Below are 27,981 nucleotides of genomic sequence, written 5' to 3' on the forward strand. Positions count from 1 at the left end.
CACAATTTATAATGTGAACGTTGATATTTGGAATTAGAAAAACAAATTATTTTCAAAAGCCTACGCTTCTTCAATTAAAAATCACATGGCTCCTGAATAAGAATTGAATGAAAATTCATTAAAATAAAAATTCAATTTACCTCCAAATAATCTGTCTTTAAAATTTGTCACTTTGTCATTATTTTGATACCCTCTAATTTAATTGAACTCTAGTCGACATCATCGAAACCTTATTAAAAATTTATTATTTCTCTATTTTCATCTCAGCTGAGATCTCAGTTCAATATTTAATAATAAACATTTTTTGCAGACTGAAAATGACACTTCCACGTTTCGATCAAATCCGACCCAAGATCGAGCAACACATCCGGGAGGTGAAGGATTTCCCGAAGAAAGGCATTAATTTTCGGTATGCACAACACGTGTATTCAGCTCGACCAACGCCTCGAAAATTTTCAAAAAAGGCGGGAAAAAATATTTGAATTCGCCAAGAGGAATTTCACCGCAGCGCGTGCAAAAATGTCTGCATTTGCGCGTGACGGTGTTTGCACAAATTACACCGAATGGTCGAGCTGAAAACACGTGCACAACTTAAATTTTTATTTCATCGTAATTTCAAAAGATTTTGATATGCGTTCATATTTAGCACGAATTTATTCAGATGGGTCTCGGCGCAAAAAAAGTTTGTGGTAATTGTTTTGTAATTTTTCCTTGCATTTTTCACTTTTTTTCGCGTCAAGACCCATATGAATAAATTGATGTCCCTTTATGATGGCGTGCCAAAATCTTATGAAATTACGATAATTTTAAACAGTTTTAAATTATATCATTAATTGAAAAACGGGAAGAAGTTAGGATTTTTCAAAAAAGAAGGACAATAAAAGACACAAAAAGAGATAATTTTCGAAAAATCTAAATTTCTCTATATTTCAGTGATATAATGCCATTGTTCACAAATCCTCAACTCGTCAACGAGCTCTGTGTTGTCATTGCCGATCACGTTCGTCATACAGTTGGACACGTGGATTCAGTTGCTGGCTTAGAGGCACGGGGATTCCTATTCGGACCACAAGTTGCCATTCAGCTGGGTGTTCCATTTGTGCCAATCCGCAAGAAGGGAAAGCTCCCAGGAGCAACGATTGAAGCATCGTATGTGAAAGAATATGGAGAGGATCGGGTTGAAATTCAAGAAGGAGCAATTAAAAATGGGGATATTGTGTTCTTGATCGATGACTTGTTGGCTACTGGAGGCACTTTAAGAGTATGTAACGTTTTTAGAAAACATTTTAAAATTTTTTTTTGCAGGCTGCCACCGATCTAGTCGTGAAAGCTGGTGGAAAAGTCGGTGAGGCATTTGTTCTCATAGAACTGGCACCATTGAATGGTCGTTCCAAGCTTCCGGATGTTAATCTGACAACTCTCATCTCCTATGATAGCGCTTAATAACCATATCTGAAAATGACTGAAAGCTTCTCGATTGTTAATTCACTTGATCTAAATATAAATTGATTTTAATAAAAGTTAAAGTCTTTATCATTACAAACTTATTTCAATCTTTAAAAAAATGTGAAAGGCAAAAATAATAAAATCATGGAAAGAATGACAAGGGAGCAGCAGAGAACAGAGCAATCATTTGATAAATTATTAAAGAGAATGTTTTGTGGGCGATGAGAAATCATGATCAATTTGTATACCTCGTCATATGCAAGTGGGGGCTTGAAAAATTAGATGAACTGAAAAAAAAGGAAGACCGGAAATTTTGGGATTTTGAAACTCTTTCAAACGATTTTCAAGTCAATTTTTGAAAATTAACCAGAAATTCGTAATCAGGATTCAATACGTACTATAAGAACAGATAAAACAGATCAGTAGGAATACAAAAATTAAAGGATTTGTACATAGAAAATAATTGAGCTGAGCTTCAAAAAGAATGAACAATGACCGTAATGTAAAATGAAAGTGGGAGTTTTTTGTAGAAAAAGAAGTATAATTATGCAAAATTAATAATTCAAATTATCAAAAAAATACCAGATTATTATTACTTATCCATACTCGTCTCAAAATGCAAATTGTGCTGTAATTGTTGTAGATCATCAAGCATTGTGTCAAGGTTCTCAAGATGTGCGTTGAGATCTTCTGCCGAGTGTGAAGGCTGAAATAATTGACTTCATTTATAATAAAAATAGAACTATGCCATGTCCTCGTTTTTGAGAGAAAAGTCCGCGGTTTTTGAAAATTGGAAATTTTACGATAATTTTTTTGGAAGAAAATTTCAAATCATTTAATAATCCAGTTTTTTCTCGATATTTTTGGAGATATGTTTGAATAATTTACTGTCATTTTTAAATAGATTTTTTTCTAGATATCTATAGTTTACTATAGTTGTCCATAGATTCAAAAACTGACAATTTTCTATTTTATCCATAAAAATTAGAAATGTTTCAAATTTCAGTTCGTGGTAGGAAAAGTTTCAATTCAAAAAATTCAACTCACATTCATATTTGTGTTCATCTTCTCTCCATTCGATGAACCAGCTGTATTAGATTTAATGGGTGTGGTTTCTCTCATTTCCATACATTCTCCACTCTTTTTATCTGATTCTCCTGCATCAGAAGATGCAGAGCATGATGCAAATGGACTGTAGATATTTGCAACATTGACACGTGGTTGAGCAGTTGCTCTTCCAACTGGAACTTGCCGTCCACCGGCTGCAATAATAGTCGGTCGAGAAGATGATGATGCCGCAGAGTGTGGTGGAGGTGGTGTTGCTCCTGCCAATTGAGTGAATGACCGAAGAGCATTTGCAGCTGATGAATTTGGAGGTGTTCCACGTAGAGTACGGTATCCATCGATTACTGTAGGTGGACCAGAAGGTGGAGCTTGCATTGGGAGAGGCGGAGTCGAGGCGGATCCAATTGCAGATGATGAACCATAAGGACTTTCAAAGTCGATTCTTTGAATCGGCTGAAAAAATTCAAGAATTATTTTTTAAAACAATTAATTCAAAAATGACTCCAACCTGATGCCTTCCAGTTCCTGTATAAACCACTTGAGGTGTTCGTTGTCGTCCTTCAAGACTTTGTGAGCTTTGATGATAACTTCGTGTTAGAGTTCCTTGCCCTGAAAATTTCCGTTAAAAAAAAGGAAAAAATAAATGAAATTCTGTGTTCAAATTAGCTTTGTCAAAATGACTCGAAGACGTATTAAGGTTCATCGTTTTACTTTTGTTTTGAATAAACGACATATACCAAAATACGCCTTCTCCGTCCGTGTTAATGGAAAAAAACGTGTAAAGTAAAAACAAGGTAAATGAGAGGCTGGGAAATGGAAAAACAGCAACATTCACGTGAGTAAAAGTAAGAAAGTCTCTACATTGAAGATTCTGGACAAAACAGACATTCACGACACTTTGTAGATTGATATATTACTGGTAAGGATAGAAATATCAGGTTAATTGATATTTTGTTATTTTTTAAAGCAAACAACTAAAAATAAGCCAAGCAAAGCAATCCTTTTCACTGCAAATCGAAATATCAAATCTTGTGTACCGTGGACTCCCGTGACTACAGCCTTGGCTCTTGTAGTAACTGAAGGTCTTTCAATCCGAACTTTTGCAGAAACTAATGCTTCAACCGGCTCTTCATCTTCATCTTCAGTAGTTCCAATCGCGGAACAAATCGATTGTGCCATCGGTGTAGTTCTCGAGCCGGTACCTCGCTTTGGAGCTCGTGGTGGCCGACTTGTTAGCGGGCCTGATGCTTCACCACCACCTCCACTACCATGGATAGATCCATAAACCGAATCTGGTATGAAGACGAGAGATAAACTAAGGATATAAAGGGAAAAGAGGAGGAGAAAACTTAATTTAAGGTAGGCACAGTGGGAAGAAGATTGTTAGAGAAATAAGGATAATTTGATAAATATTGGAAGGAAGATAAGATCGAATTTAAAAATACCTTGTAGATGATGGTATCTAGGTGTGGGTGATTCAATGTCAGCAGCAGTAAGATGGGCGGTTGCTAGACCATCAACCATATAATCAGAAGCTGGAAATAAATAAAATTCTGGATAAGACCTAGATTGTGTAACACTTACCACCAGCTCTCATATGACTTCCAGTTCCATTAATCCATAAATCATTAGGTGGACCTCCAAGACCACCTATTCCACCTCCACTTCCAGCTCCGGCACTCGTCTTTTTTCCAGACTGATATCCATTCTTTCGCCCTCCACCACTAGATCGTTTCCAACAACACATTATGATAAGAATCAGTGTAAGGATCAGAATCAGAGCAAACGCAGCCAAAAGTATGAGATACAATGGGTTAGAGTGAAGAAGAGATTGAAGTTGATCGACTAAGGAAACTGTATCGCCAGAAGCCGCTGATCCATGCCCACGTGCATTGTGACGATCTTTTCCTGATAGAATAGCACCGCCTGATGGAGTGTATCCAACTACAGAAGAGAATGGGCCATGACCTGAAGAATAGATATTAAATATAAATTACCTAAAAATAATTCCCAAACCTTTCTCATTTCTTGCTTGAATCTTGAAGAAATAATTAGCTTTTGGAAGTAAATTGCTGACTTGATGTGACAACTTATCACCAGCTACATAGTTAATTGTCCAATCTTTGTCCGCAAGAGAAGCTCGATCCGTATAAAACACTAAATATTCTTCAATTTCTCCATTTGAATATTTCGGAGGTTGCCAATGAAGACTTGAAGAGTGAGGATCGCCACTTTCTGCAGGCAGCACAGTGAGATCACGTGGAGCTGAACTTGGTGGAGCCGCTAATGTTCGATTCCTGGTAGCCATTGACCAAGTACTCAACTGCCCATTTGATGCAACAGCTCTAACCGCAAACTCATACTCAGTAGCTGGTCGTAGTCCTTCCACAGTAGCCCATGTCTCGGTGCTATTCACGTATCTATGTTGATTCCCATCAACAGCTGTACTATATCGAACTGTATACTGTGTATTGAAAGCAGTTTCATCAGATTCCGTCCACATAACACGTATTGATGTTGCAGAGATTGCCTCAGCACGCACTCCAACTGGAGTAGATTCTGAGGATCCAACGTCAGAATCGTCAGAATCAGAATCTTCATTGAAATGTGATGGAGTTTCACGAGACAATGTTCGGACAGTCTCATAAATCGGAAATCCAGATCCTAGATTATTAAATGCTCGAAGAGAAATCACATAATCTCGTTCCGAATGCAATCTGGCAATTTTATATTGAGTTGTGGAAGCAGTTACACGAATTGTTTCAGTATCAGGAACACTCAATCCCCATCCAATTTGATATCCTCTAACAAGATTCTGTTCATCTGCTGGTGGAAGCCATGATACAAGAATATAATCAATTCCAGCATGTGGTCGAATCTCTCTCGGTGCTCCAAGTGTTCGTTCTTCTTTATCTTGTCCAGGAGTATCAATAGAAACCCAATCCGAGAAGGGTCCCGTTCCATTGTGATTCACTACTGCCATTCTGAAAAATTTTTTTATGATTTTATTTCACAATTGATCGAATTTTCGATTTTTAAATAAAACTCTGAATTTCCGGTAATTTTTCAATTTTTAAAAACCATTTTCGTATTTTTCTCATAAACATCAACATATTTTGATATATCTACAGTCTCCGTTTTTTTTCCGAACATTTTAAATCAATTTTTTCCTATTTTTTTTTTGAAAAAGTCAAATTTTAAAAAATCGTCAATTTTCCAAAATTTTGACTGTAATTTTTCTGAAATCTGGAATATTTCTGGGTGTTTTATATAGATAATTATTCGTTTCAACTTATTTTTAAAACTATTTTTTTTAACACATTTCCCTATGGTGCTACTCCAAATTTTAATGTTGTTTAACGATGAATTTTAAAGTTTTTTTTTAACTTCGAAATAGTTGTAGTGTTTTGAAATTTTATAAAATACCTTATCAGATACTGTGTATTCGGTTCCAAATTTCCCATAGTATACTCTCTAGCAGTGGCGTCAATCACAAGAGTATTGCCTTTGGCTCCACGAGCTTTTGTCTTGTACTTCAACCGATATCCAGTAATTTCTCCGTTAACAGATTCCTCTTCTGGCTCATCCCAACTAACTCGAACACTTGTTGAGCTATCAGCTTCTGCTTGAATGTTTACAGGCGGTGCTGATGGTTCATCGGATTGTGTTCGTACTTTCACAGTATCACTTGAAAGCCCCGATCCATTGGATCCTTCAGCTTCAATTCGAATCTGATATCCAGTGTATTTATCCATTCCATGAAGTGTATAATGTGTTGTCGAGGTCTGAAATTAATCATAGAAACGTGTGTAAAAATGAATCGAAACGTGAAAAAGTACCGTAATCAATGTTTCTTTTTCATTTTTCTCCAATGGATCATGCGAATAGAATATTTTGTATCGAAGGGCAGGTTGTCCTCCACTTGGTGGGCTCCAACGGATGTCAATCGTTTCGGGGCCAGTTGCAGTTGTTGTTAGTGATGCGACTTTTCCAGGAACTGCTTCTGAAATAATTAACTTTTTAATAATGCAAAAAAAAAAATGAAAACCTACGTTCTTTGTTTGTGGTAACTTTAAGTGAATCACTAAACTTTCCCATTCCAGCTTCATTTTCAGCAGTAACTCGAATTAAATACATTGTTGATGGTTGTAGAGATGTTAACGTTGCAGATGTACTTGATGAATTGATCATCCTTTCTCTGTCGATTAAATTATCTTTGTAGAATATATGATATCTCATAATATTCCCATTTCTTTGAACTGGTGGATCCCATTCAACATTTATAAAGCGAGAACCAGAAGACGTCGAACGGAGGCCTAACGGTGCAGACGAAGTCATTGGAACTCCTGAGGAAGCAGCCACTGATGATGAATCTGAAATTATTTATTGAAATAGAGAGATACGATAGTATTAATGCAAGAAAACAGTGTTCACAAAAAACCAAAAATCTTTGAGAGTGAAATAGCCAAAGTGACATTTTATCCAAAAATTTGTACCAGGGCACATAATTTTTAAAGCAGAACACACTGCATCAGAATTCACAAAACCTTAAAGACACTCCCAATTAATTGAAAGAAAAACCCCAGTGATTTTGTAAAATAAAACAATGTTAGAGTTATTAAAAGAACATAGATTTTCAGCCAAAAAACACAAATGATATACCATCGGACAACAATTGCCCTTTTGTTCTTGTTTCGTTGAGTCGTGTGGCGGTTGTTAATCCGCGACTCGCCAGAAATGTTGGTCCTAGAGACATCAAACTTTTTTAATTTAAGGATTTTTTTCCAAAAAGATTTTTCAAATCCAAATTTTAGAGAGAACAGAATATAAAGCACACCTGGAGCATCAACAAGAAGTTGTGCACTAGCTTGTTCACTTCCAACATCATTTTCTGCAATACATTGGTAGATTGCTTGATCGGCTCGTACGACTCCAAGGATGCGGAGTCTGAAATTATTTTCTTTAAATGTGGAATTTTATTTTGATATTACTATAGAATAAATTAAATGCCCTAAACCTGTTTCAAAAGAATTCTCACCTGTTCGGCTCAATTACAAAATACTCGCTCCCAATTATTGCTTCTCCATTTTTGTACCAATTAACGCGTGCCTCTGGTCTAGCAGCCGCCGTTCCACACTCTAATTCAACATCAGCAGTTTCAACAGCAACTTTCGTGGTAGGTCGTGTAGTGATTCTCGGCGGAGCACGAACTTCTACAGATACAGCTCGATCAATTGAATCATCATTATTCGAAGCTCGACAAGTGTATAGCCCAGTATCTTCGATAGAAGCACGTGAGACAAGAATTGACGATACGCCAACACGTCGAATACGAACTCCATCGACAATAATTTGACGAGAATCTTTGAGCCATCTAACTTGAGGTCTGATTAGTGAGGCAACAAGGCATTCAAGTAAGAATTCGTCGCCTTGTTCAACAACTTGTAGACGTGGCGTTGTGATGAAAACTAGCTCATTCGATACTGTTTCTGAAAAAAAATCTCTTTGTAACTTTGTAACCTTCAAAATTATCAAGCAGGGGATGGCGGAAAAGTTTTTTTTGGCAAATTGTGATTTTGCTTTTTTTCCGCAACTGTTTGAAATTTCAATTAGCAAATAGCAAAATCGAACATCTTCAATGGCTGCTCTGAGAATTTCCAGAAAAATTTTTAAAATACACAATTGTAAGTAACCGGTCATTACCGCACATCCCTAATATAAAAGTTAGTATTACCAGTAGTAACGGTCAATCGTGCAGTTTGGCTACTTCTTCTCTTCCCAGCACCTTCTACCGTACACCTATACGTCCCTTCGTGTCTAGATTGAGTGGAACTAATCTCCAAAGTGTTTGACACTGGTAGAATGTGATATTCGCCTGAAATGAGTTAAATTAGACAATTATGTTCAGTCAAAAGTGCACAGATGGGCTTGGAGCCTCATTAATTCCCTTTTTTAATGGTCAACTCCATTTGAATCTCTTTCTTTTTTGCTTACACAAAAGAATTTACTGGTTAAAATGTTGAAAGACACAAAGCGAGAACAAATTCAGTTGTTCATCAATTTAAAGAAATAAATTTCCCAAGAGACCAGGGAGTTACAGGAACAAAGATTTTCAACTTTCTTTTAGAAAAAAAAAACTAACCACCATTTACAATAGGTTCATCGTTGTGAAGCCAAACTGCTGTTGGGGTTGGTTTCGAGTTCTGAAAGATTTTAGATATTTAACATTTGAAAGAAAACTCAATTTCAATAAAATCTCAAAATATTTTATAGTAACTCACAATAAGACAATGAAACGCAGTTGGCTGCCCTTTTGCTAGAGTTCGATCAATCGCTTGCAGTTCAAACTTTGCCAAATCCGCCAATCGTAACGTAGCTTTTCGACTCAAAAATGTCCACGTATCACTTGTTTGATCGCTTTTTGTAGTCACATGTACAGCGCATTGATATGTTCCTTCTTCGGCACTGCTCACTGATTCTATCCATAATGAACCATTTGACATTACTTTTCTGAAATAAAAAACTTAAATATTTAGACAAATTGCATTTAATATGTCTATTTCAAAATTAAGATGTTATCTAGTTGAAGAATTTTCAAATTTATTTTGTTTTTTTCTCTACGTAGAGCTCTACGTACTACAGTATTCTATTATACATTCATACAAACATTTCTTGCGAAAATTCGAAGCAACTATATTGCTATGTTCTCAAATAATTTCAAGTTTTTTCCCAAACTTTTTTCTCTCATTTTTATTGCGATTCCCATCATCGTTGGCAACCATATGGTTGTGGGTCGCTTCCTATCTTTTCCAAGTACTTCTGTGGTGTGCAATTGACAGATGGTCTCAGTGAATGAGTGTGTATGCGCACATTTACGTGTGTGCAACGCGCTCATCACATCTACGAAGGACTACCAGAATTCTCAGACCCTGATTTGTAATACGCACTTTCGTGCTTCATGGAATAAGAAAATAAATATTCGCCGAAGGCTATTTGCTACTAAATGTGAACAAGTTTTCCATTTTGAAAAAGTAAATCCAACTCGGATAAGCTTATCCCTGACCAGTTTCCATTCATACTTTGATGATTCATTTGTATTGAATGAAATTAAAACTGCAAAAATTGTTCAATGCCATTTGCATAGTCTTCAACAGAACCTTGAGCCTGTCAATCAATCGTCTTGACGACATCCACCCATCGTTTCTCAATTTCGATCGAATCACCCACAGTCGCCTCTGATTAATGACCATGACAACAGAAGAACGACTACAGGCCCGGCAAAGACAGCTTCAGGAAAACAATTGTTGACCTAATATTACCTAGCTCTAATGCCAGAATAATAATGGTGACATGGCATTATAGTAGGAGGAGATACATGACAAATGGCAGGAAATTGTCGCGGATACGTCTTTGGCGGGTGGTCTACTTCTGTTGAATGTTGTGAAGGCGAAAATAGTATCTGGTTACACAATATATAGATACTTTGTAAGCTTAAACCAACAACTTTAATATTAACAGAATCTTAAAGTGGTAATTTCAAAGCAAGGAAATTGAAAAATTGGAACATATAGTTAATTGTGTGAACTTTTTTGATTCCAATGTGTTGATTCTGTTCTGATTGTACTTTCGGTTTTAAGCTTAATAACTTTCGGTCTATTTCCGGCAAATTTCATAACATTTCAGTGGCCATTGGAAACTAAAACAACTACAAGTTATGAAATATGCAGAAAAACAATTTCTTGCACAACAAAAGCTTCTCAACAATAGACTCCAATCCTCTCGGTCAAAAGTGTCCTTCCTATGCACATATGCATGAATAAGCCAGGACGAAATTTTATATGTGCATAGAAAGACACATGTAAAAGTCACTACTTCCACTCGCTTGCATGCTCTTGAAGGGATTAGGAATAGAAGAAGGAGAAGAAACAAGTGTATATACACACATTCCGATAGAACGGAGATACACCATCTAAATGAGTTATATGTCTCAATGTCATTTGCATATTTTCGAAACTTTGACGAGAATCCACAAAGGAGTCCTTGTGAAGAATGTGAGCATCCGATTTTATTGGTGAAATAAGTTAAGAGTGTTCAAACAACCATATACTTGGAAAGAAGGTTAAAGATTACAAGATAGCACAATTGATATCTTTTTTTTAACGAAAAAGTCAGCTTCAACCCAATTTAAAAGTGTGAGCTTTTTCTACCGAGGTTAAAAGTGCAGTAGGGATATTGTTTAAAACTGATTTTATACTCAAAATGTCCAAATATCGTAACAAAAATTTCAAAATATTTTGACATGTTTTTTGAAATCATAATTTTGGAAGTCGATCAAAAAAATGTTTTTTCTCTACTAGTTTCATATTTTAATTATGTTTCAATTTTTCGTATGTAAAAATTCTAGGAGTTCGCCTATAACAATTACCTAAAAGTCCACATTTTTGCAAAATTTGCCAAACGAATGACGGTGAATATTGAAAAATCTAATTTTTTTTAAAAACTATTATAAGTGTATTGACACTGAACATCAATTTAAATCGAAAAAATTTTAAACCGAACAAATAGTTGTAAAAAAACTCACATTCTAGAAGATGTCCGTTCACTGAGCAACACACCATCACGTTTCCATTCAATTCGGACATCGTGTACAAGTCTCTCATGAGCCAGAACATAACTACATTCTAATAAATGAGACGATGATTCCATAACAGTCACATTCCGTCGTGGTTCCATTACGAATTGAAAGCCAAGATTCCGAGCATCTGAAAATAAGGTTTTATAAAGGATTTCCTTCAGAAAGTCATTCGTATTGTTTTTTTTATCGAGAATCTTATGACCATTTATATTCCGAGAAAGGTTTACGAAACGTATACTATTATAATAATAACCATTCATTTTTCTTCCTCAGTCATTATTCCATACGTTCTCACATGCTCGATAAATTCTTTTGTGATACATGCGGCATCGTAGAACCTTTATTTTATGAATTCACGGAAAAAAATGCAGTTAAAAACCGAAAAAGTCCTTATCAATTGGGGAATACTGTAAAATGCCACTTATCGCGTCTAATTTTTTTGTTGATATTTTTCTGTACCTTACTAGTTAAACTAAATTATCCTTATTTTTTTCCAGAATTAAAACATATTTTCACAACTGATTTATTATTTTGTAGCTTTCTCAGTCTTCAACCTTGACCATTCCGAAATAACAATAAACCCAAAGCGTCCTTCTTTCTCTTCCGCCGCTCAAAAATTGGAGCCAATTAGTTCACATTTTCGTAAATGTTTAGAAACAGAACTTTGCTACTCATCAATAAGAAATCATCATCATTTAAATGATGAATGAATGTATTCCCGGAGCATTATGCAATCAAGGGAACACCATCAACTGAAGACCCGTGTCCCTCATATTGCCTCATCCATCAATTGAAATCGAAAGGGGATGGAAGAGAAAGATTTGTGTGGTGGAAGCTAAAGAAGATGATGGCATTTCGTTTTGTGTGTGTGTGTTTGTGTCACAATTCATTCCAAGAGTAAGAAGAAAAGAGAGAGAGAAGACTTCATGTGGAACCATTGGGACCCACACACACAATAATGAAATGAACGAATCTGGTGGATTTTGTGTAGAGATTACAATCTTTCGAACATCAAACGCCTAGAGAATCTGGGGAATTGAGCTATCCACTTTTGGTTTGTAGTGAAAAATGCTACAATTTGGCGTCAAGTTTTCTTTAAAGGTGGTACCCACCGTGGGGTAGTGAAATAAGGCCCCGAGTGACGGAATGAGGCTTCTCAAAAGCGGAGTCAAAATTAACTAAAATTTTAATTTTTCCCTAAACCGCCATAATTTAGAAAACGTTCAAGATGTCTCTCTTCTGGGGACAAAAAAATCGCTGCTCCATCTTTAAGGTGTGAAGGAACTAAAAGATTGCTGAACAACTCTGCTAGATCGGAACTCGAAAATTGAGAATAATTTTGAAAGAAGGTTTTTTCAAAGTAAAACCATTAATTCGACGATAAACTAAGTGTTTTATAGGTAAGAGTATTAAAAAAAACGTAACTTTTCTTGGATTTGTATTATTTTTATGGAGTCAATTTTTTTTAAAAATAGCCACAAGGTAGTTCAGTGCCAAGTATTGACTTTAAGATGATTTTTATTTATATTTTTCTATTTTCAAAATTCCATTCTTGAATCGATAAATTATGTTGCCGGTGACTGACACCTTGACAGAATGCCAGATGGTCATCTTCCTTCCCCCATTTTAATATATTTTTGAATTCAAATGTGAAAAACTCTCACCATTATCAATCGATCGACGATGATGTTTCCGTGTTGTGGCATGAGTAGATGACAGATAAACTGTCAGAATTATAAGAATGAAACCTGAAAATTATAAATAGTAATGAAGTTTTATTTAATTTCCTTTTGTTTTCTTTCAGAGGTTCGGGTTTAGATACTTCGTTTACTACGAAATTATAGGATTTTAATTTTATTTGTATCAACACAAAAGTGATAACAACAATATTTAAAACTTTTCCACGGAGAAATTATTAAAATTGATAAGATAAAAAGATGGAACTCACCGAAATGTCGCAAAATCATTTCTACTGAATGAATTAAATAACTTCTGTCGAATTATCGCATTCTATTGGTGATGCAGAGGGTCTGAAATAAATAATGTTTTTATTTACCTTTGGATTTTTTGAACACATTTTTTGAACACAGAAAAAAAGATGGAAAAGAGGTCGTTAAAAATAATTTTGAATAGAAAATAAATATATTTAACGGAAAAAGAGTCAAAAACAGGGTCGAACGTCGTCAAAAGAGCTCCAGAAGTGTCCAGCTGAAGGGGTGTGGCCTTGTGGAATGGACACTCTCTCGTTTCTCTGCACCCTCTTCATGTTGTTAATGGAAGGATAACTGTCTGCACTCTAACCTCTCAAATGTCGTTGAAAGCGTCGCGTATGCGTCGCGTGTGCGCACTCGAAAATTTCTTTTTAATCGTCTTCGCGCCATTTGCGATTTTAAATTCCTTTATTGATTTTTAATGTAATTTACACTTCTTTCCTTCGAAAATTCAATGTTGGTAAAAGGTTTTTTGCCTTAAAAATATATCAAGTTTAATGCTTAATGCTGCGTTTACTGGCGCGGCCTAAATTTAAACATTTACGATTTTGAATGATTTCTGTAGTTTTGACCTGTGTTATCGATCAATAATTCGGAATTTTTACCAAAACATATTAGGTGCATTTGTCATGTTCTTTTGGTACTTCCAGTAGTTCATTTAGGCGTTTCAAAAGTATTTCGAAAAGTGTCGTTTTTGAAGAATTTTATTTTATCGAGAATTTCTGACACGGCGCAGAAAAATTTCTTCAGTCTCTCTCAGCTTTAGTCTCAATTACGAAACAACTTTTTTCTATTTCAGAAATGTCCGATAAATCCGGAGGGTTTTTCTCATCGGTTGGCCGCTTCTTTTCTGTTGGAGCTAGTGCCACTAAAAGCAAAGACGGCGATAAGTCGAATGATGAAGGTACATCCAATTCGTCTTCAAAATCGTCTCCTTCTGCGTCTCCAGCATTGAAAAATATATTATCCGTAGATAATGAAGCTAAAATAGCTTCAGGTAAGTTTAATCACATTGACTTTCATATCAGTACATGGCACTAGAATTTCAACTCATTATTTTTTAAATTCCAGATGAAACTTCAGTGAATACCTCACAAAACCATCGCATCGGATCACGTCTTCGATACCTCAGTCCGACTGCATTGGATCGGCGTACGAGTGCATCCAATGGCTTAGAGATCGATGTGGACGCTGTTCCAGATATTTTCTTCAGCACTCCTGCGGTTTCCACGGTAAATTTTTAAAGTTGTCTTTTTATTAATGTGTTTTCACAGAAAAATTAGATTAAACCTGTTGATAAATGCTATCGAAATATTTTTTTCCAGAATCGCAAACGTCAACTGACAGAGCTCGACAAGCAGATTCTACCACAATCGTTTCGAAGTGAGAGTGTGAAACGAAGTCGATTCCTGAACAGATCATTACTGGAACCAACTCTTAATAGTTCAATGAATAATGAGAGGAAAATGGATATGACTTGGTGTGGAGAGTTAACTGCTAATCATTCTCCTGCTTCATCTATCACAAATTTCTCACTTTTGAGCCGACGAAGTGGAGCAACTACCAACGGGTCATTAAGTACAAGAACTCAAGAAATTTTCAAAAAGCTTGAAGGTGCAAATACACCCGCGAAAGAAGTTCAGAGAATGTCAATGCTTCGAGCTGGCATTGCTCGACCAGAAAAATGGGGATCGTTTAGCGAGAGCAAGGTTCCAAATGGTTCAGCAACTGGCACACCACCACCTCCATTGAAAAAAGCTGGAGACGCAATTCCATCTCGTATACAGCTCATATCAAAGACTATGGGAATGTCCGCTCGACGTGCTCCTTATTGGACGGATTTAACTAGGAAAAGAACATCGTCGAAAAATGGAGACACTGGATCTTCTGATTCAATGAAATCATTGAACGGAAACTTTGCGACTGCAGAGGTAACCTGGATTTTAAACACTTGAAAAAAAATGATACAAGAATTATGAAAAAGTTTTTCTGGTCAAATTTTCTAAAATTAGACACGAGATTATCACAGTCTAGTATTTATTTTTAAACGTTTCATTGGGAAATTTTCAGAAATTATAACAAACTTAAAATTATGATAATTAAATTATTCGACTTTATCTTAACTTTTTTAAATTTCAGCTGAGCTCCTTGTTTTCACTGGACTTACCAGCTCCAAAGAAGACAGCATCAACTGCATCCACGACCACCATAAACTCGTCAAATAGTCGAAAACAACATGCCTCAATTATGAAGGGACCTGATGGGAAACCAGTTAGTAGAAATACGTTCAAACTCTCTGATGACATTGAAGAAGTTGATGAGGATTCACAGAAACTTCCACCAATTCCAACAACAACTCTGCAGAATCCACAACCTCTGAAATTGGCGCCAGAATATGCACCCAAGCGCGGGTTTTTGGACGATCTCGCGTTCTCATTCACAGCTCCAGTTGATTTAGTTACTGCTGTTGGAACTGCAAAAACCGCAAGTACGGCAAGCTCACATAAAGCATCCGAGTCCAGCAGTGAGAGCAATGCAGAATCGACAGAAAAGCAAACATCTGAAAGCAGTGGAAACGAATCAGATTCCGAAGAATCAGAAGACTCAGAAGTAGACGTCGGTGAGGAGAATGGTAGTGAAGTGAAAGAGTCGCGACCACAAACTTCCGCTGACACTATCTCATCTGCCGGAGGATCCAATCAGAGTTCAAAGGATTCGTCTCCAAAAGTTGCCAAAGATGCAGAACCAGTTGTGGTTGCTCCAGCTCCAGTGGTCGATGCTGGTTCTAAAAAATGGGAATGTCAATCGTGTTTCTGTAGTTGGGATTCTACGGTAAGAAATTTTGATGTTGATACGAGAAAACTCTAAACTGGGTCTACTATGTTTTACTTAAAATTAATAACAAAATTTAGTCTACAGTTTTCGTGGGTTTAGGAAAGCGTGCGCGAAATGTTCCATTTTTTCAACTAAAATAATTGAAGTCGTCACGAGTCTCGCTGAAAAGTACATCATGTGTCTTTAGAGCATAGTCTCACATTTTCAGAAAATTGTCAAGTATAAAAATTCATCGGAAAAGAAACTAAGAAATTGACAAATAATTTGTTTTCAGCTATCGGAATGTGGGGCATGTGGGGAAGCACGTCCAGGAGGATCTGGTACTGGTCCAAAAAGTCAACCAAAACCTTCCGAAAAGCAGCTTGTATCAAATCTCAGTAGTTTCGCATCGAATACACCAAGTACTGTCAAGTTCGGATTTGGATCAGGTGCTTCAACGACAACAACTATTGCATCGACAACTTCAAACACAATTCCATTCGGAAGCGGTTCTTCAGTGGCACCACTTTTTGGAGCCCCCAAGACAACTGCTCCACCACCAACAACTGTTCCTGCCACAATTCCAGTAGCCCCTACTACTATCGCATCTGCTCCTGTTGCTGCTGTAACTTCATCCTCCAATGGTACACGTGTTGATTGGGAGTGCCCTGATTGTATGGTTAGCAATAAGGCCAGTGATGATAAATGCCCATGTTGCTCACATGTCAAATATGCATCTGCTGAAGCATCTTCGAATGTTTTTGGTAATCGGGCCTTCAAACCACTTTCTTCCACAGGGTCTACTATTTCATTCGGAGTTGGTGGAAGTACAGCAACCACCCAACCAAGCGCATTTGCATTTGGACTGTCAAAGACAACAGAAGTTGCGCCAACTTCTACTCCAGCCTTTGGGCTTTCGGCGAAACCAGCTGTTTCATCAGCCCCAGTCGAGAAACCATCTGCACCAGAAGTTCCCAAAACAGCTGGATCTCTTTTCGGAAATATCGCCAAACCTGCCGATTCAGCTACCACAAGTTTCTTGGCTCCAGGTGCTGCATCGTCTACAAGTTCTTTGGCGCCAACGGCGGGATCATCATTGTTTGGTGGTTCAACTGGATCTATCTTCAATTTAAACAAAACCAACACGACAGAGACTGCGAAGCCAGGCCTATTCGGATCGATCTTAGATAAGGAAACACATGTCACAACAACTCCTGTCTCTGTTGCTCTTCCATCATCTACAGATTCGACTCAATCAAAATCCGCTATTCCAACAATTGCTCCAACCATGTCATTGTTTGGAAACTCATCTACTGGATCATTCGGTGGATCATCAATGTTCGGCAATTCCAAAACGGAACTTCCAAAGATTTCTTCTACGCTTTCGTTCGGAAATCCAACGACTGCTGCAGCACCAGTGTCCACAGCTACCGCAGAAGCTGTAAAAACTAATGTCTTCGGAAGCAACTCGGCATCAGCATCAACCAGCCTTTTCGGTGCAGGATCCTCGTCCACAGCAACTAATCTGTTTACAACAAAGCCTGCTGATTCGACAACTTCTTCGATTTTCGGAAAGCCGATTTCATTTGGAGACGATTCAGGAACAACCACTACTGACGGGGCACCAGCAAAGCGTGGATTGTTCTCATCCGACTCACAGAAGCTTCAGTTCGGCGGCCAGCAAAAAGTTGAGATGCCAAAGTTTACTGGTTTTGGAAACCCTGCCTCTACTGCCTCAACCACAAGTGGATCACTCTTTGGCGGTGCTTCTACAAATCCACCAATGTTCGGAGGGCCTTCATCCTCAAGCATTCCCGCATTTTCGACATCAAACTCTTCAAGCACTTCAGGTTTTCCTAGCTCTACAGCGACCCCATTCGGAAACGCCGGGACAACATCAACCTCTGGAGTGTTTGGTGCATTTGGAAACAAGCCATCACAACCAGGATTGTCTTCTAGCTCATCTACGAACTCGTTGTTCGGTCAAGCACCTGCTGATTCCTCTAAGTAAGCTTCAACATTTTTTGGTTACTAGAAAACAATTATTATTTTCAGCCCGTTCGGTGGCACGTCCAATAATGGCTTCAACTTTGGTGCATCTAGCAGCACAACCGGCGCCACTGCAGGAGGCGGAGGAGTTTTCCAGTTTGGAAATGCTGCCACCTCAGCTCCAGCTCCGACTGCTGCTCCAGGAGGTGGAGCGTTCCAGTTTGGTGGTAACATGTCAGTTCCACAAGCTCCAGCACCTGGTGGAATGGAAAACGCCTTTTCTTATCAGTAAGTTTCTCTTCCAACTTTAACCAATTAATTCAAAAGTACATAAGTATTAATTGTTATTATTTGCAGAGCTCCGAGTGGTGTCGGCGCCCGAAAAATGGCAATGGCTCGACGCCGTAACATGAGAAAGTAATGGAAAAGTTGTTAATCGACATTCGTCATTTAATCTAGATTATTAGAAATATATTTTGTTGCAATCATACCATTTTTGTTGTTCCCTCTTTCCTTATTGCCCTTAATTAATTGTATGTTTGTTGTGAAGTAGAGAAGAGGAACTGTACAAAACATATCCGTTTTCCCATTTTAAATTTCGCCTCATGTTTATCAAAATTTATTTTCTTTTCCTCGAAACGTTTTTTGGAGTGTCCCCTTCTCTCCACAACAGTCCTCTACATAAAACCCTAGTTATCTTTCTATCCTCATTCCCTTTTTCCCCGGTAGTATTTGTCCCCCGTTCTATATTTAAAAATTATCTACATCTATTAACCCCTCCTCCCATATATACCCATATGTCTCCTATCAAATGATTCTTCCCATTCAAAAGTCTTTAAAAACTGTTATATTCAAAATATAATTCAAATTATTCAAAATTACCATCGGGTTAATACACTTTTCGCTGTGACTGATTTCAAAAATGTTTAGATTACCCGTTATTTTGTTTTCTTTTTTAGACAGCCCCCCCACACATTTCCATTTAATTTTGCTCAAATTCCGAAACACAACTTTCAAGTTTTCAACACCGAGCCTTTTGAGTTCTAGCTAGAGCTACTTCCCCTTTGTTTTCATTTGAATGTTTTCTTTCCGATTTTTTTTTTCAAGAATTAATTTTTAATGGGAAATCTAATTATATCTATTGTTGTTGTGACCACTCCCACCATTTAAAACCCACCACTTGTCTCGTTATGGTATTTCCTAGGTTGGAATCAATAAAGGTGTGAAAATAAAACAAAATTTGAAATGATTGGCTGCACGTCCTGTGTCTCTAGATTAGTACAGAACCTCCTCCCACCTCAATTCAAAAGTAAACAATAAAATTACTTACTTTTTCCACCAACTCTTGGTAAATATGAGTAGGTTATCGATTTTAAGTAGGTAGATAGATAGCTAAATATAAAAAAAAGACGATGACTATTACTAACGATGTTGTAGGAAACAAAAAAGAGATGAAATGAGACCTTGGTCGATTTTCATTTATTCTTCAATTTATCTCCCTCTTTACCGGGGGTCTCTAATTCTTCTTATCTCCGAATGGCTTAATCATATTTGTCGGTAGAGGAATTTATCAGTATGATGACTCGAAGTTATGTTCCCCCAATTGAGGCACTGATGTTCAAAAACACAAGCTCAAAATTGTATCACAATAGTAACAAATACGTGCTACCATAACATTTTCTATCTAGGCGAGACCCATTCGAATAAATTAGTGCGTTTTTGAGTACGAGATGTACATCAGGAAATTGCTTAATTTTGAATTAGAAGGCATAGATTTGTTGATGAAAAGAGATTTATAAAATCTCAATAAGTTTTTTTCGCTGGTAAGAATTATTTTTGCCGTCTTCACAGACGTTCTAAATAATGTTGAGGTTATGATCTGGAAATATTCCTGAATGATTTCATGAAAGACAAACATTTTAAAAAGAGGCTTCAAATAATCTGAACAATAACTTCAAAGTTTTGAACAACGGTAGGAGGTACTGTAGATGCGTTAAGATGTATTAATATTTGCAGGTTGCTCAGAGTTTCTGATGTTTTCTAAACAAAGAAAGTTTAATGTAGAATTTTAGACAGATTTCTTTTAAAAGTCATGGCAAAGCTAATAATTTGCTTGAAACATTAAAAAAGTTGTAAACCACAAAATGATAACTAACTTGAAAATTCAAAGCATTAAAAAATTCTAAAAAGTTTCTGAATTACCAGCATACACTTTAGTTGTAGTTTTGGCAAATTGCCAAATTGTCGCAATATTTTTTAGAAGTTTTACTATGAGTTTTGATTTTTCTACTTGAATTTTAAAAATCTTAAACTACTGACATGTTTATTTGTGTAATTGGCAATTACGGAAATTGAAAATTTTGGCAAACAAACGTTTTTAATGTTCATCAAACTGTGATTTCAAAGTTTTTGTTGTAAATTTTCAAATTTCAATGTTAAAGTGGCGAAATTGGGCGAAAATGGAAATTTTCGGCAAATTGGCAATAATTTGTTAAATTAAATTTACCAAAAATCAATTTGCCAAACATCAATAGCCAAGACTTCCTAGTTGAAACAAATTGTCAAGTCTATAGACTCAAAACTATTTCAAAAGTTGCCAGATACTGATGTTTGCAGATATTGTAAGTGACATCTATATTGAAGTTGTAGTTAATTTCAATGATTACTAGAATCACGTGTCTAGTTGTTTAGTTCTTAAAAATAAGAAATTCGATGATGTTTTGAATGTGTTATTGGCCAAACATCCGTGCGTTTCTTCTTCTTTCAATCTCGCACGCAAATTCATCAAATAAGGGGGTTCCTCTGTTTCTCTGCTAACCGAACTCTTCAATTTTCTTCGGAGACATGAACACGTCATTGCAAGACGCAGACATACAGAATGTTCTTGCCAAACTATCTGCGTCTTTCTCTTGTATGTACTCTCTCGTTTTGTTCCTTCTTTGGACGCCTGTCAGGTCATAGGGAAAGGCCAAGAGGAGGAGGAGGATGATGAAAAGAAGCCGAATTATCTATTTTTATTTTTATCCCAAAATCTACTTGATATCCAGATCAGTTTCATTTTCTTTATTTAGGACTAACATGTTCTTGTTTTTATTTCTTTTTTACACGTTTCCTTCAATTTTGGAAGTATGTCACCATAAGTTATCTTAAATTTTTCTAAATTAAATTTTAAATGTAACATGGTTTTGGCAAAATTTTATTATAGAGCTTATAGGAAAAAATTTAGGCATCGAGATTATTTTATATTTTGAAAAAATTAAAAGTATTAACTGCATCGCATTTTTAACGGTTCAGTTAAAAATGCTACTAGAATCTCTGGGTAAGTTCTAAACTCCTATATGAAAACGTTAAAGGTAGATGTAGCAACAGTAGGAATGTTGCCTAAACTTGACAAAATAGCCGAATAACACAAAAAAAATAATTTTAAAATTCCAGACTGTCAGATTTTTGAAATTTTCAGCCGAAGTTCTGGTAAATGTCAAATTACGGGAAAAGGTCGGTTTTAAATATTTTTTGAGCAATTTTGATTGTTTGAACCTTTATAATGTTTAGGCACTATTAATTTATGCGTAATAATACTATAAAATTCGTAGAAAAAATTTATTGGCTAAAATTTAAACTTTATGATAGATGAAGTTGCAATTGTTTGACTGCAAACAAAACAATTCTGAAATTTTGTTGGAATGTTTTTCATTAATTTAGTTATTTTAGACAAATAGGACCGTTTCTAAAAATTACCTCCCGAACTAGATTAGCTTTCTGAAACCTTTCAAATTGTGATAGGTTTTTAGAATTCATTCCGTTTTGAAACAAAGTTTCTCGCATTCGCTATCAATTTTCGGGGATTTTTTGTTTCAATGCTTCAATCATTCGTTTTCATCAATTCATTAAAAAACTTCAATCAATCGAGTTTTTAAATTAATTTTTTCTACAAATTTCCCACTTCCTCTTTATTAAAAAAAATGCATACATGATTTTCATGACATAGTTCATTTTAAAAAGAAAACATATTCCGAGAAAGAGCAGTTAGCGTGTTCCGGCAGAAAATTTTCATCGAAAACTCTAATTTTTATATTTTTATTCGATATTTTATGGTTTTCTTGGTATAACTCATTATGTACAAGTACTGTATCTTTCTAGGAAAAATGTATTATTTTTATTATTTTTTTTATTGCTTTTTCTGAACTTGTAATCCCCAGTCGCATTCCAATTTAGTTTTTGAAAAATAAATAGTTTAGACGCCCTCTATTCTCACAACATTATTCTTTTAGTTTTTTTTTTTTTTTGAAAGTTTCATATTTCATCGCACATCGGAAATTTGATTTTTTGAAAAATCACCCCGACACAAGAAACTTTTGATGTTTTATTAAAATATTTTTGAAAAAGTTTTTTGTCTATTTTTATTCATGATTTTTTCGACACTTTCAATAGTATTTCAAAAATGTATTTGGAAACTTATTTTTATAATTCAACGCGCCCCTTTTTTTATTTTAGAACTGAAATACTGATTTATCTGACATGTTAAAGAAAATTCCACAAAATTATCGATATAAATAAAATATTCTAGTCTGCGTCAATGAGCAGCTTCACTTGTTAAGTCGAAGCTAATTATCAATAATTAAATTAGAAGAGAGATAGAACCACAAGGGACCCATTCCATTTCAAATGGCTATTCCATTGCAAGCCAGTAACATAATTCAAATTTAAATAGTTAAATAGTTGTTAGCTATTTTAAGAGTTGTATAACTTGCACGGTAGGTAGGGAGTTCTTCAGGCGTTTGTGTCTAGTTCATGCCTACCTGCCTGAATTCCTCCATTCCATTCACAAGCGAAACTTCTATCTATAAATCGATTTCGGATGTATTCATCATATTTAAAATGCTTCATCATGCGAGATTTTATTTCTTTCATGCTCATTCTCTCTCTCTCTCCATATATTCATTTTTTCACTTTTGTGTCCCTTTTCGGGTGACGTATGCATAAGAAAAAGAGAAAAAAAGTGTAATTTTCTTTTTTTGAGAATCCGGATGAGTGTTTCTCTCTAAAGCGAAAACAGATAGAAAGAAAGGAAAAATAAGATTTATATTTAAATATTTTAAAATCTATCACAACCTTATTTACCCTTTAATTTGATGTCTTGACTTCTCTGTTTTTTTTTGAGAATAGTTTCCAATGATTTCTCTCAAAATATATATGATTTATTGGATCTATAGAAAATCTGACTGCATTACTAAATAAATTTTTTGAAACTATAATTATGTAAATTGACTTTTACCCCTTCAGTGGATACACAATACAGTTGGTCATCAAGTAGAATAGTAATTGCTGAAAAGAAATAAGAAATCCATGTATCCGCCAAATGTCTTTCATTGTTTTCTTTTTCATCTCTCACACTCTCTTTAACATCATTCTTTACTTGTTTACTACTTCCTTCGTTTTACATCGTGTACTACGGGTAGAAGAGTACTAAAACCTCTTGGATATTAGCTAAATTTGGAACTTTTTGTTTTAAAAATATGTGATCTTCAAGATTATCTTTCTTGTTTCATAATTTCAATTCGCGATGTACCGTCTAGGATATTCTCGGTACTTTATATCTTCTCTCTATTCTGGATTAAAATCATAATTAAATGGTAAAACTAACGAAAAAGTTCAAATTTACATTTTTTTCTTCCTACATTTATTTTTTCCCATATTTATTTTTGGCGGCATCTTTTAACAATAGTTCTATTTTCTCTTATCATTTCTAGTATTTATCAGTAAAATTTTTTGAATTTTTGAAATTTATTGAAGTCACCGTCAATCTCGCCACTTTTTGGTGAGGATTAACATTCTTCTTTTCTCAGATTCTTGTTACGATATTTCCAATTTATAAATTATATTTTCAGGTATGAATGACCGAATTTCAATTAATTTAATATATCTAGTGCTAACGTTTTGCTGTGTTTCCGCAGCAACAGTTCGAACGGCAAAAAATGACGATATTCAAAAATTTACCATTCAAATGATTGGGTATTCACCACAAAAGGTGGGTTTTGAAAATTTTTATAGAAAAAAGGTTTTTTTTGTATGTATCCAGTAGGTATTTCGATGGGCGCAATTCATGCCCTCCCGCCTTCCAGCCTTGCTCCGGAAACGGGGGCTAAATTTAGATATTTGCGCAAGTTTTTGACTAATTTTAATTGTTTGCAAGCCAACTCTTACAGCTTTCACGAGAATCGAAGCTTTTAAAATCATTCAATGCACTGCTTCAATTCAAAAAAAAAGTAGACCTATATAATCCAAGGATGTTGTACTGTCAACTTTCCAGAAGGGCACTTTTTTTGCTATATTTTGTCCTTCATCTGAATGCTAATAATTGTACAGTCACCGATGTTTGACGGACAATGACAGTGTCCGACGAACAACCGGTCAGGCATCATAATCATAGTGTAAAATTTTCGACAAATCCACCAAACAGATGGAAAAACAACAAAAAAACTTTAACGAGAGAGTACATTTTCAGACGGACGATTACGTGGCAGTTTCGATAGAAGCAACACCTGGATATGTTGGTGAGTTAAAGAGCATGATACTAGAAACAGCTTGGAAATATTAAATGGAAATATTAAATGAAATATTAAAGTAGGAGTATGCCAGTGGGGGACTTGAATAAAACGTTCATAACAGTCAAACACGAGCAAACATCATCATTAAACTATCCGCGAAACTTTTTAGATTTCTATTACGATTGTTTTAGTTCTCAATTGAACTTCCAACAAGAAAAAAACGGTAGGCATGTAGGCAGACAGTCATAATGCAGCTACGTAAACTTAACGAGGTGGCTGAATTCTGAATTTTAATTGTTTTCAGTTGCATTTGAACCGATGGCTCATGCGGATCGTGTGCATCACATGCTTCTCTATGGTTGCACAATGCCAGCAAGCGAGCAAGGATTCTGGAGAGGAATGGAAACATGTGGATGGGGAGGAGGAAGCTATATTCTCTATGCATGGGCTAGAAATGGTAAATTTAAAGGTCGAATTGTTATAAAGATGAAAAGTTGTAGCTCCAAACCTTGTTCTACCAAAAGATGTGGCATTCTCAGTGGGTCATGAGCAAGATGGAATAAAATATTTTGTGCTCCAAGTTCACTATGCTCAACCATTTGCTGGTGAAGTTCACGATTTCTCTGGTGTAACAATGCACATCTCCCAAAAGAAGCCAATGAACTTGGCGGCGGTTATGCTATTCGTTAGTGGTACTCCAATTCCACCACAACTTCCAGCTTTCCAGGTAACTTAATTTCTCTTTGTTCTTGTAATTAGAATGTTTTACAGAACAACATAACCTGTATGTTCGAGTCTTCAACTCCAATTCATCCATTTGCATTCCGTACCCATACTCATGCAATGGGACGTCTTGTCTCCGCATTTTTCAAACATGACGGACATTGGACAAAAATTGGAAAAAGAAATCCTCAATGGCCACAACTTTTTGAAGGAATTCCATCAAAATTGATGATTGGAAGTGGAGATCAAATGTCGGCATCTTGCAGATTTGATAGTATGGATAAAAATCGAACCGTCAATATGGGGTAAGGGAGTTATTGGTGTGTGTACAGCGAAGTTGCTTGAAATTTTGTATGTAACCGAACTTACGAGTTTAAAATCTAAAATAGTCAATTTTAAGAAAAAGGGTTCACATATATATATTTTTCAGAGCAATGGGAGTTGATGAAATGTGCAATTTCTATATGATGTTCCATTATGATGCGAAACTTGATAATCCATATCCACAAGGAGCAATCTGTGCTAAAGATTATCCTTCAAAGATGATTGATTATCCAAAAGATGGTTTCGAATTACTTCCATCTCGTCCTGAACTCGAACATCATGCTCATCAATCAAAAGTTCCATTTGGTATTGTACAAGAAGCTATTCATGAGAATTTGGGTGGTGTTAAACTTGGACAAGTTGCTGGTTTGGCATTCAATAATGAACAACAATTACTCGTTTTCCAAAGAGCTGGAAGAGTTTGGGATGCAAGGTTTGTTGGAAATCTTTGTGATCATCGTGAACTATAAGTTTTCAGTACATTCGACAACTACAATATTCTGCTCGACAAAAAACCAATCGCTGATCCAGTCATTCTTGTGATCTCATACTCGGGTAATCAGACGAAATTAGAGAGAAAACTTGGAGGTGGACAATTCTACTTGCCACATGGAATATACGTTGATAAGGATGGTTTTGTATACACAACTGATGTTGGATCACATACAGTAGCCAAATGGAAAATCGAAGGAAATGAGTTGAAGAATATTTGGACAAGTGGAGAACTTTTGATGCCTGGATCCGATCAACACCATTACTGTAAACCAACTGGTAAGTTTTATTCAATGTTGATAATTCAATTTGCTTCTAATTATATTTCCAGGAATCACGAGAGTTGAAGATCAATTGTATGTGACTGATGGATACTGTAATAGTCGAGTTGTCGTATTGGATTTGAATGGAAAACGAATTGTGAGTTATAATTAACTATTAATTTGTTTTGATTTTTCACATGTCGCTTGTATGTTATCATTTAAAAATTTCAGCGTCAATTTGGCTTGCCAGGAGAAGATGCTGGACAATTTAATCTTCCACATGATATTGTTTCTGATTCTGCTGGAAGGTTACTTGTTACTGATCGAGAAAATGGACGAGTTCAACATATGACAACTCAAGGACATGTTATTGAAGAATTTAAGTCTACGTAGGTTTTTTTAAAATTTAAACGGATTAATTGCTCGATGAGCTCTTTAGTAAGAACTTTGTCAGATCACCAAACTTTGATGTAAAGTTTAATGTAAAATGCAAAAAAACTTCAGAATGTTCACAAATATCTATTCTGCTGCTAGTCACGAGGATTATGTTTTCATGGTTCCAGGAAGACCCGTAAGTTTTGATTTTTGGAAATGTCTAAATTAAAAAACAATTTAAATATAGATTATGGGACATGAAACCGAAGGAATCGCTGTATTTGTCGGAAGATCTGGTACTGGTTTAATTGAATATGCATTCGGTCCAACTACAAAAGGAAAAAGAGAACAAATGGGACCACAGTTTGGTCAACCGCATTGCTTGAGAGTTTGTCCGGATGGTGGACATATCTTTGTTGGAGATATTGCGGAAGGAAAAGCACGTCTTTGGCAGTTTAAGGTAAATTTGTTAGAAATGTGTGGCTCAAAGTTTGTACACGTTAAGATAAAAATGCCTCTGAACAATAAAATAATTTTCAGATACGACATGATCAAAATTAAACTTATGATTTTACCTTGAACTTTTCAATTTTCAATATGAACCTTTTTGAAGTTTATGCTATCTTAATATTGTTTTAAAAAAATTATAATTAAAGTTATTTATGACTACAAATGACCAAATCGACTGATTTTAAATTCTAGATTTTTTAAAATTTTGCTAAACTAAATTCGAAAGAGCACAAGGATAATGTACAAAAAGTGGGGAAGAATAAACTAATTGGAAGTAAATTGCATACTTTACTAGATCACCATACATTTTTATTTGAAAAAAACCACACACAACTTCAATTAACAAATTATAGGTTCAAAGAGAAGAGGGCATGACGATCACGTCATCATCAGTTTCATTAGGATGGCCATCTTTGGCACAGACCGATGCAAAATACAATTCATTTTTTGCTTTAATTGCTATTGCAATCCTCGTTTTGGGAGTGTATTGTGTTAGGAGAAGATGCAGAAATCTGGAAAATGGTGGAGCTATTTTTGATAAGAGGGTGAGTGACAGGAGAAAATAAAAACAATTTCAGACTTAAGAAAAACTACATTTGAAAAATTTATAATTTAAAGTAAAAGTAAGCCTGTCATATGCCTGCCTTCTTGCCAATTTAAAATACAGAAAATAGGCGGTAGGCAGGCAAGGTGTATCCATAAACTCTCAATGATACTAACCTATATTTTTTCAGGGCTTCAAGCCACTTCGAACAGAAGAAACTGTTGGATTTATCAGCGATGGATCAGAAAGTGATTAGCTGTGC

At 35.7% G+C, this 27,981-nt stretch overlaps 4 protein-coding genes across 5 annotated transcripts; 3 read left to right on the forward strand and 1 right to left on the reverse strand.

Annotated features, from left to right (window-relative positions):
- Positions 1-310: 310 nt before the first annotated feature.
- aprt-1 (Adenine phosphoribosyltransferase) lies at positions 311-1,535 on the forward strand (the record flags this gene model as incomplete). 2 transcript variants are annotated; one of them, NM_059262.10, is made up of 3 exons in its annotated part: positions 311-409; positions 934-1,261; positions 1,306-1,535. In NM_059262.10, the coding sequence occupies 3 exons, from the start codon at positions 318-320 to the stop codon at positions 1,441-1,443; spliced, it is 558 nt and encodes a 185-aa protein (NP_491663.1). The 2 variants fall into 2 exon arrangements, with proteins under 2 accessions (NP_491663.1, NP_001407543.1); NM_001420561.1 differs by lacking the exon at positions 311-409 and having other exon boundaries at positions 941-1,261; positions 1,306-1,443.
- On the reverse strand, positions 1,518-13,176 carry unc-40 (Netrin receptor unc-40). The gene is made up of 17 exons (NM_059263.11): positions 13,095-13,176; positions 12,811-12,894; positions 11,093-11,273; positions 8,793-9,021; positions 8,654-8,714; positions 8,246-8,386; positions 7,550-8,000; positions 7,349-7,458; positions 6,564-6,884; positions 6,351-6,514; positions 5,938-6,296; positions 4,528-5,495; positions 4,096-4,479; positions 3,957-4,046; positions 3,020-3,120; positions 2,494-2,964; positions 1,518-2,152 (listed from the first exon to the last, which is right to left on the reverse strand). The coding sequence occupies exons 1-17, from the start codon at positions 13,111-13,113 to the stop codon at positions 2,039-2,041; spliced, it is 4,248 nt and encodes a 1,415-aa protein (NP_491664.1). The 5' UTR covers positions 13,114-13,176; the 3' UTR covers positions 1,518-2,038.
- Positions 13,177-13,936: 760 nt separating this feature from the next.
- npp-7 (RanBP2-type domain-containing protein) lies at positions 13,937-19,179 on the forward strand. The gene is made up of 7 exons (NM_001383135.3): positions 13,937-14,134; positions 14,209-14,369; positions 14,463-15,068; positions 15,277-15,969; positions 16,247-17,958; positions 18,007-18,228; positions 18,298-19,179. The coding sequence occupies exons 1-7, from the start codon at positions 13,939-13,941 to the stop codon at positions 18,359-18,361; spliced, it is 3,654 nt and encodes a 1,217-aa protein (NP_001370374.1). The 5' UTR covers positions 13,937-13,938; the 3' UTR covers positions 18,362-19,179.
- Positions 19,180-23,828: 4,649 nt separating this feature from the next.
- pamn-1 (putative peptidylglycine alpha-hydroxylating monooxygenase) lies at positions 23,829-27,226 on the forward strand (the record flags this gene model as incomplete). The annotated part of the gene is made up of 12 exons (NM_001380351.3): positions 23,829-23,968; positions 24,446-24,494; positions 24,793-24,945; positions 24,989-25,215; positions 25,260-25,516; positions 25,642-25,968; positions 26,014-26,306; positions 26,359-26,447; positions 26,522-26,679; positions 26,795-26,861; positions 26,913-27,125; positions 27,206-27,226. Exons 1-12 carry the CDS (start codon positions 23,831-23,833, stop codon positions 27,224-27,226), a joined length of 1,992 nt encoding a protein of 663 aa, NP_001367424.1. The 5' UTR covers positions 23,829-23,830.
- Positions 27,227-27,981: the final 755 nt, after the last annotated feature.

This window comes from Caenorhabditis elegans, chromosome I (genome assembly GCF_000002985.6).
Source record: "Caenorhabditis elegans chromosome I".
In the NCBI taxonomy this organism is placed as follows: Eukaryota; Metazoa; Nematoda; class Chromadorea; order Rhabditida; family Rhabditidae; genus Caenorhabditis; species Caenorhabditis elegans.

Excerpts from the sequence above, each read along its gene's own strand:
- unc-40 (NM_059263.11), bottom strand. Across the intron at positions 6,885-7,348 it reads ACTTCTTGTTGATGCTCCAG|ATTCATCATCAGTGGCTGCT; the intron begins GTGTGCTTTATA and ends AAATAATTTCAG. Across the intron at positions 4,047-4,095 it reads AAGTCATATGAGAGCTGGTG|CTTCTGATTATATGGTTGAT; the intron begins GTAAGTGTTACA and ends ATTTATTTCCAG.
- npp-7 (NM_001383135.3), top strand. The coding sequence starts at position 13,939 with ATGTCCGATAAATCCGGAGGGTTTTTCTCATCGGTTGGCCGCTTCTTT. Across the intron at positions 15,970-16,246 it reads TCTGTAGTTGGGATTCTACG|CTATCGGAATGTGGGGCATG; the intron begins GTAAGAAATTTT and ends ATTTGTTTTCAG. Across the intron at positions 17,959-18,006 it reads GCACCTGCTGATTCCTCTAA|CCCGTTCGGTGGCACGTCCA; the intron begins GTAAGCTTCAAC and ends TATTATTTTCAG.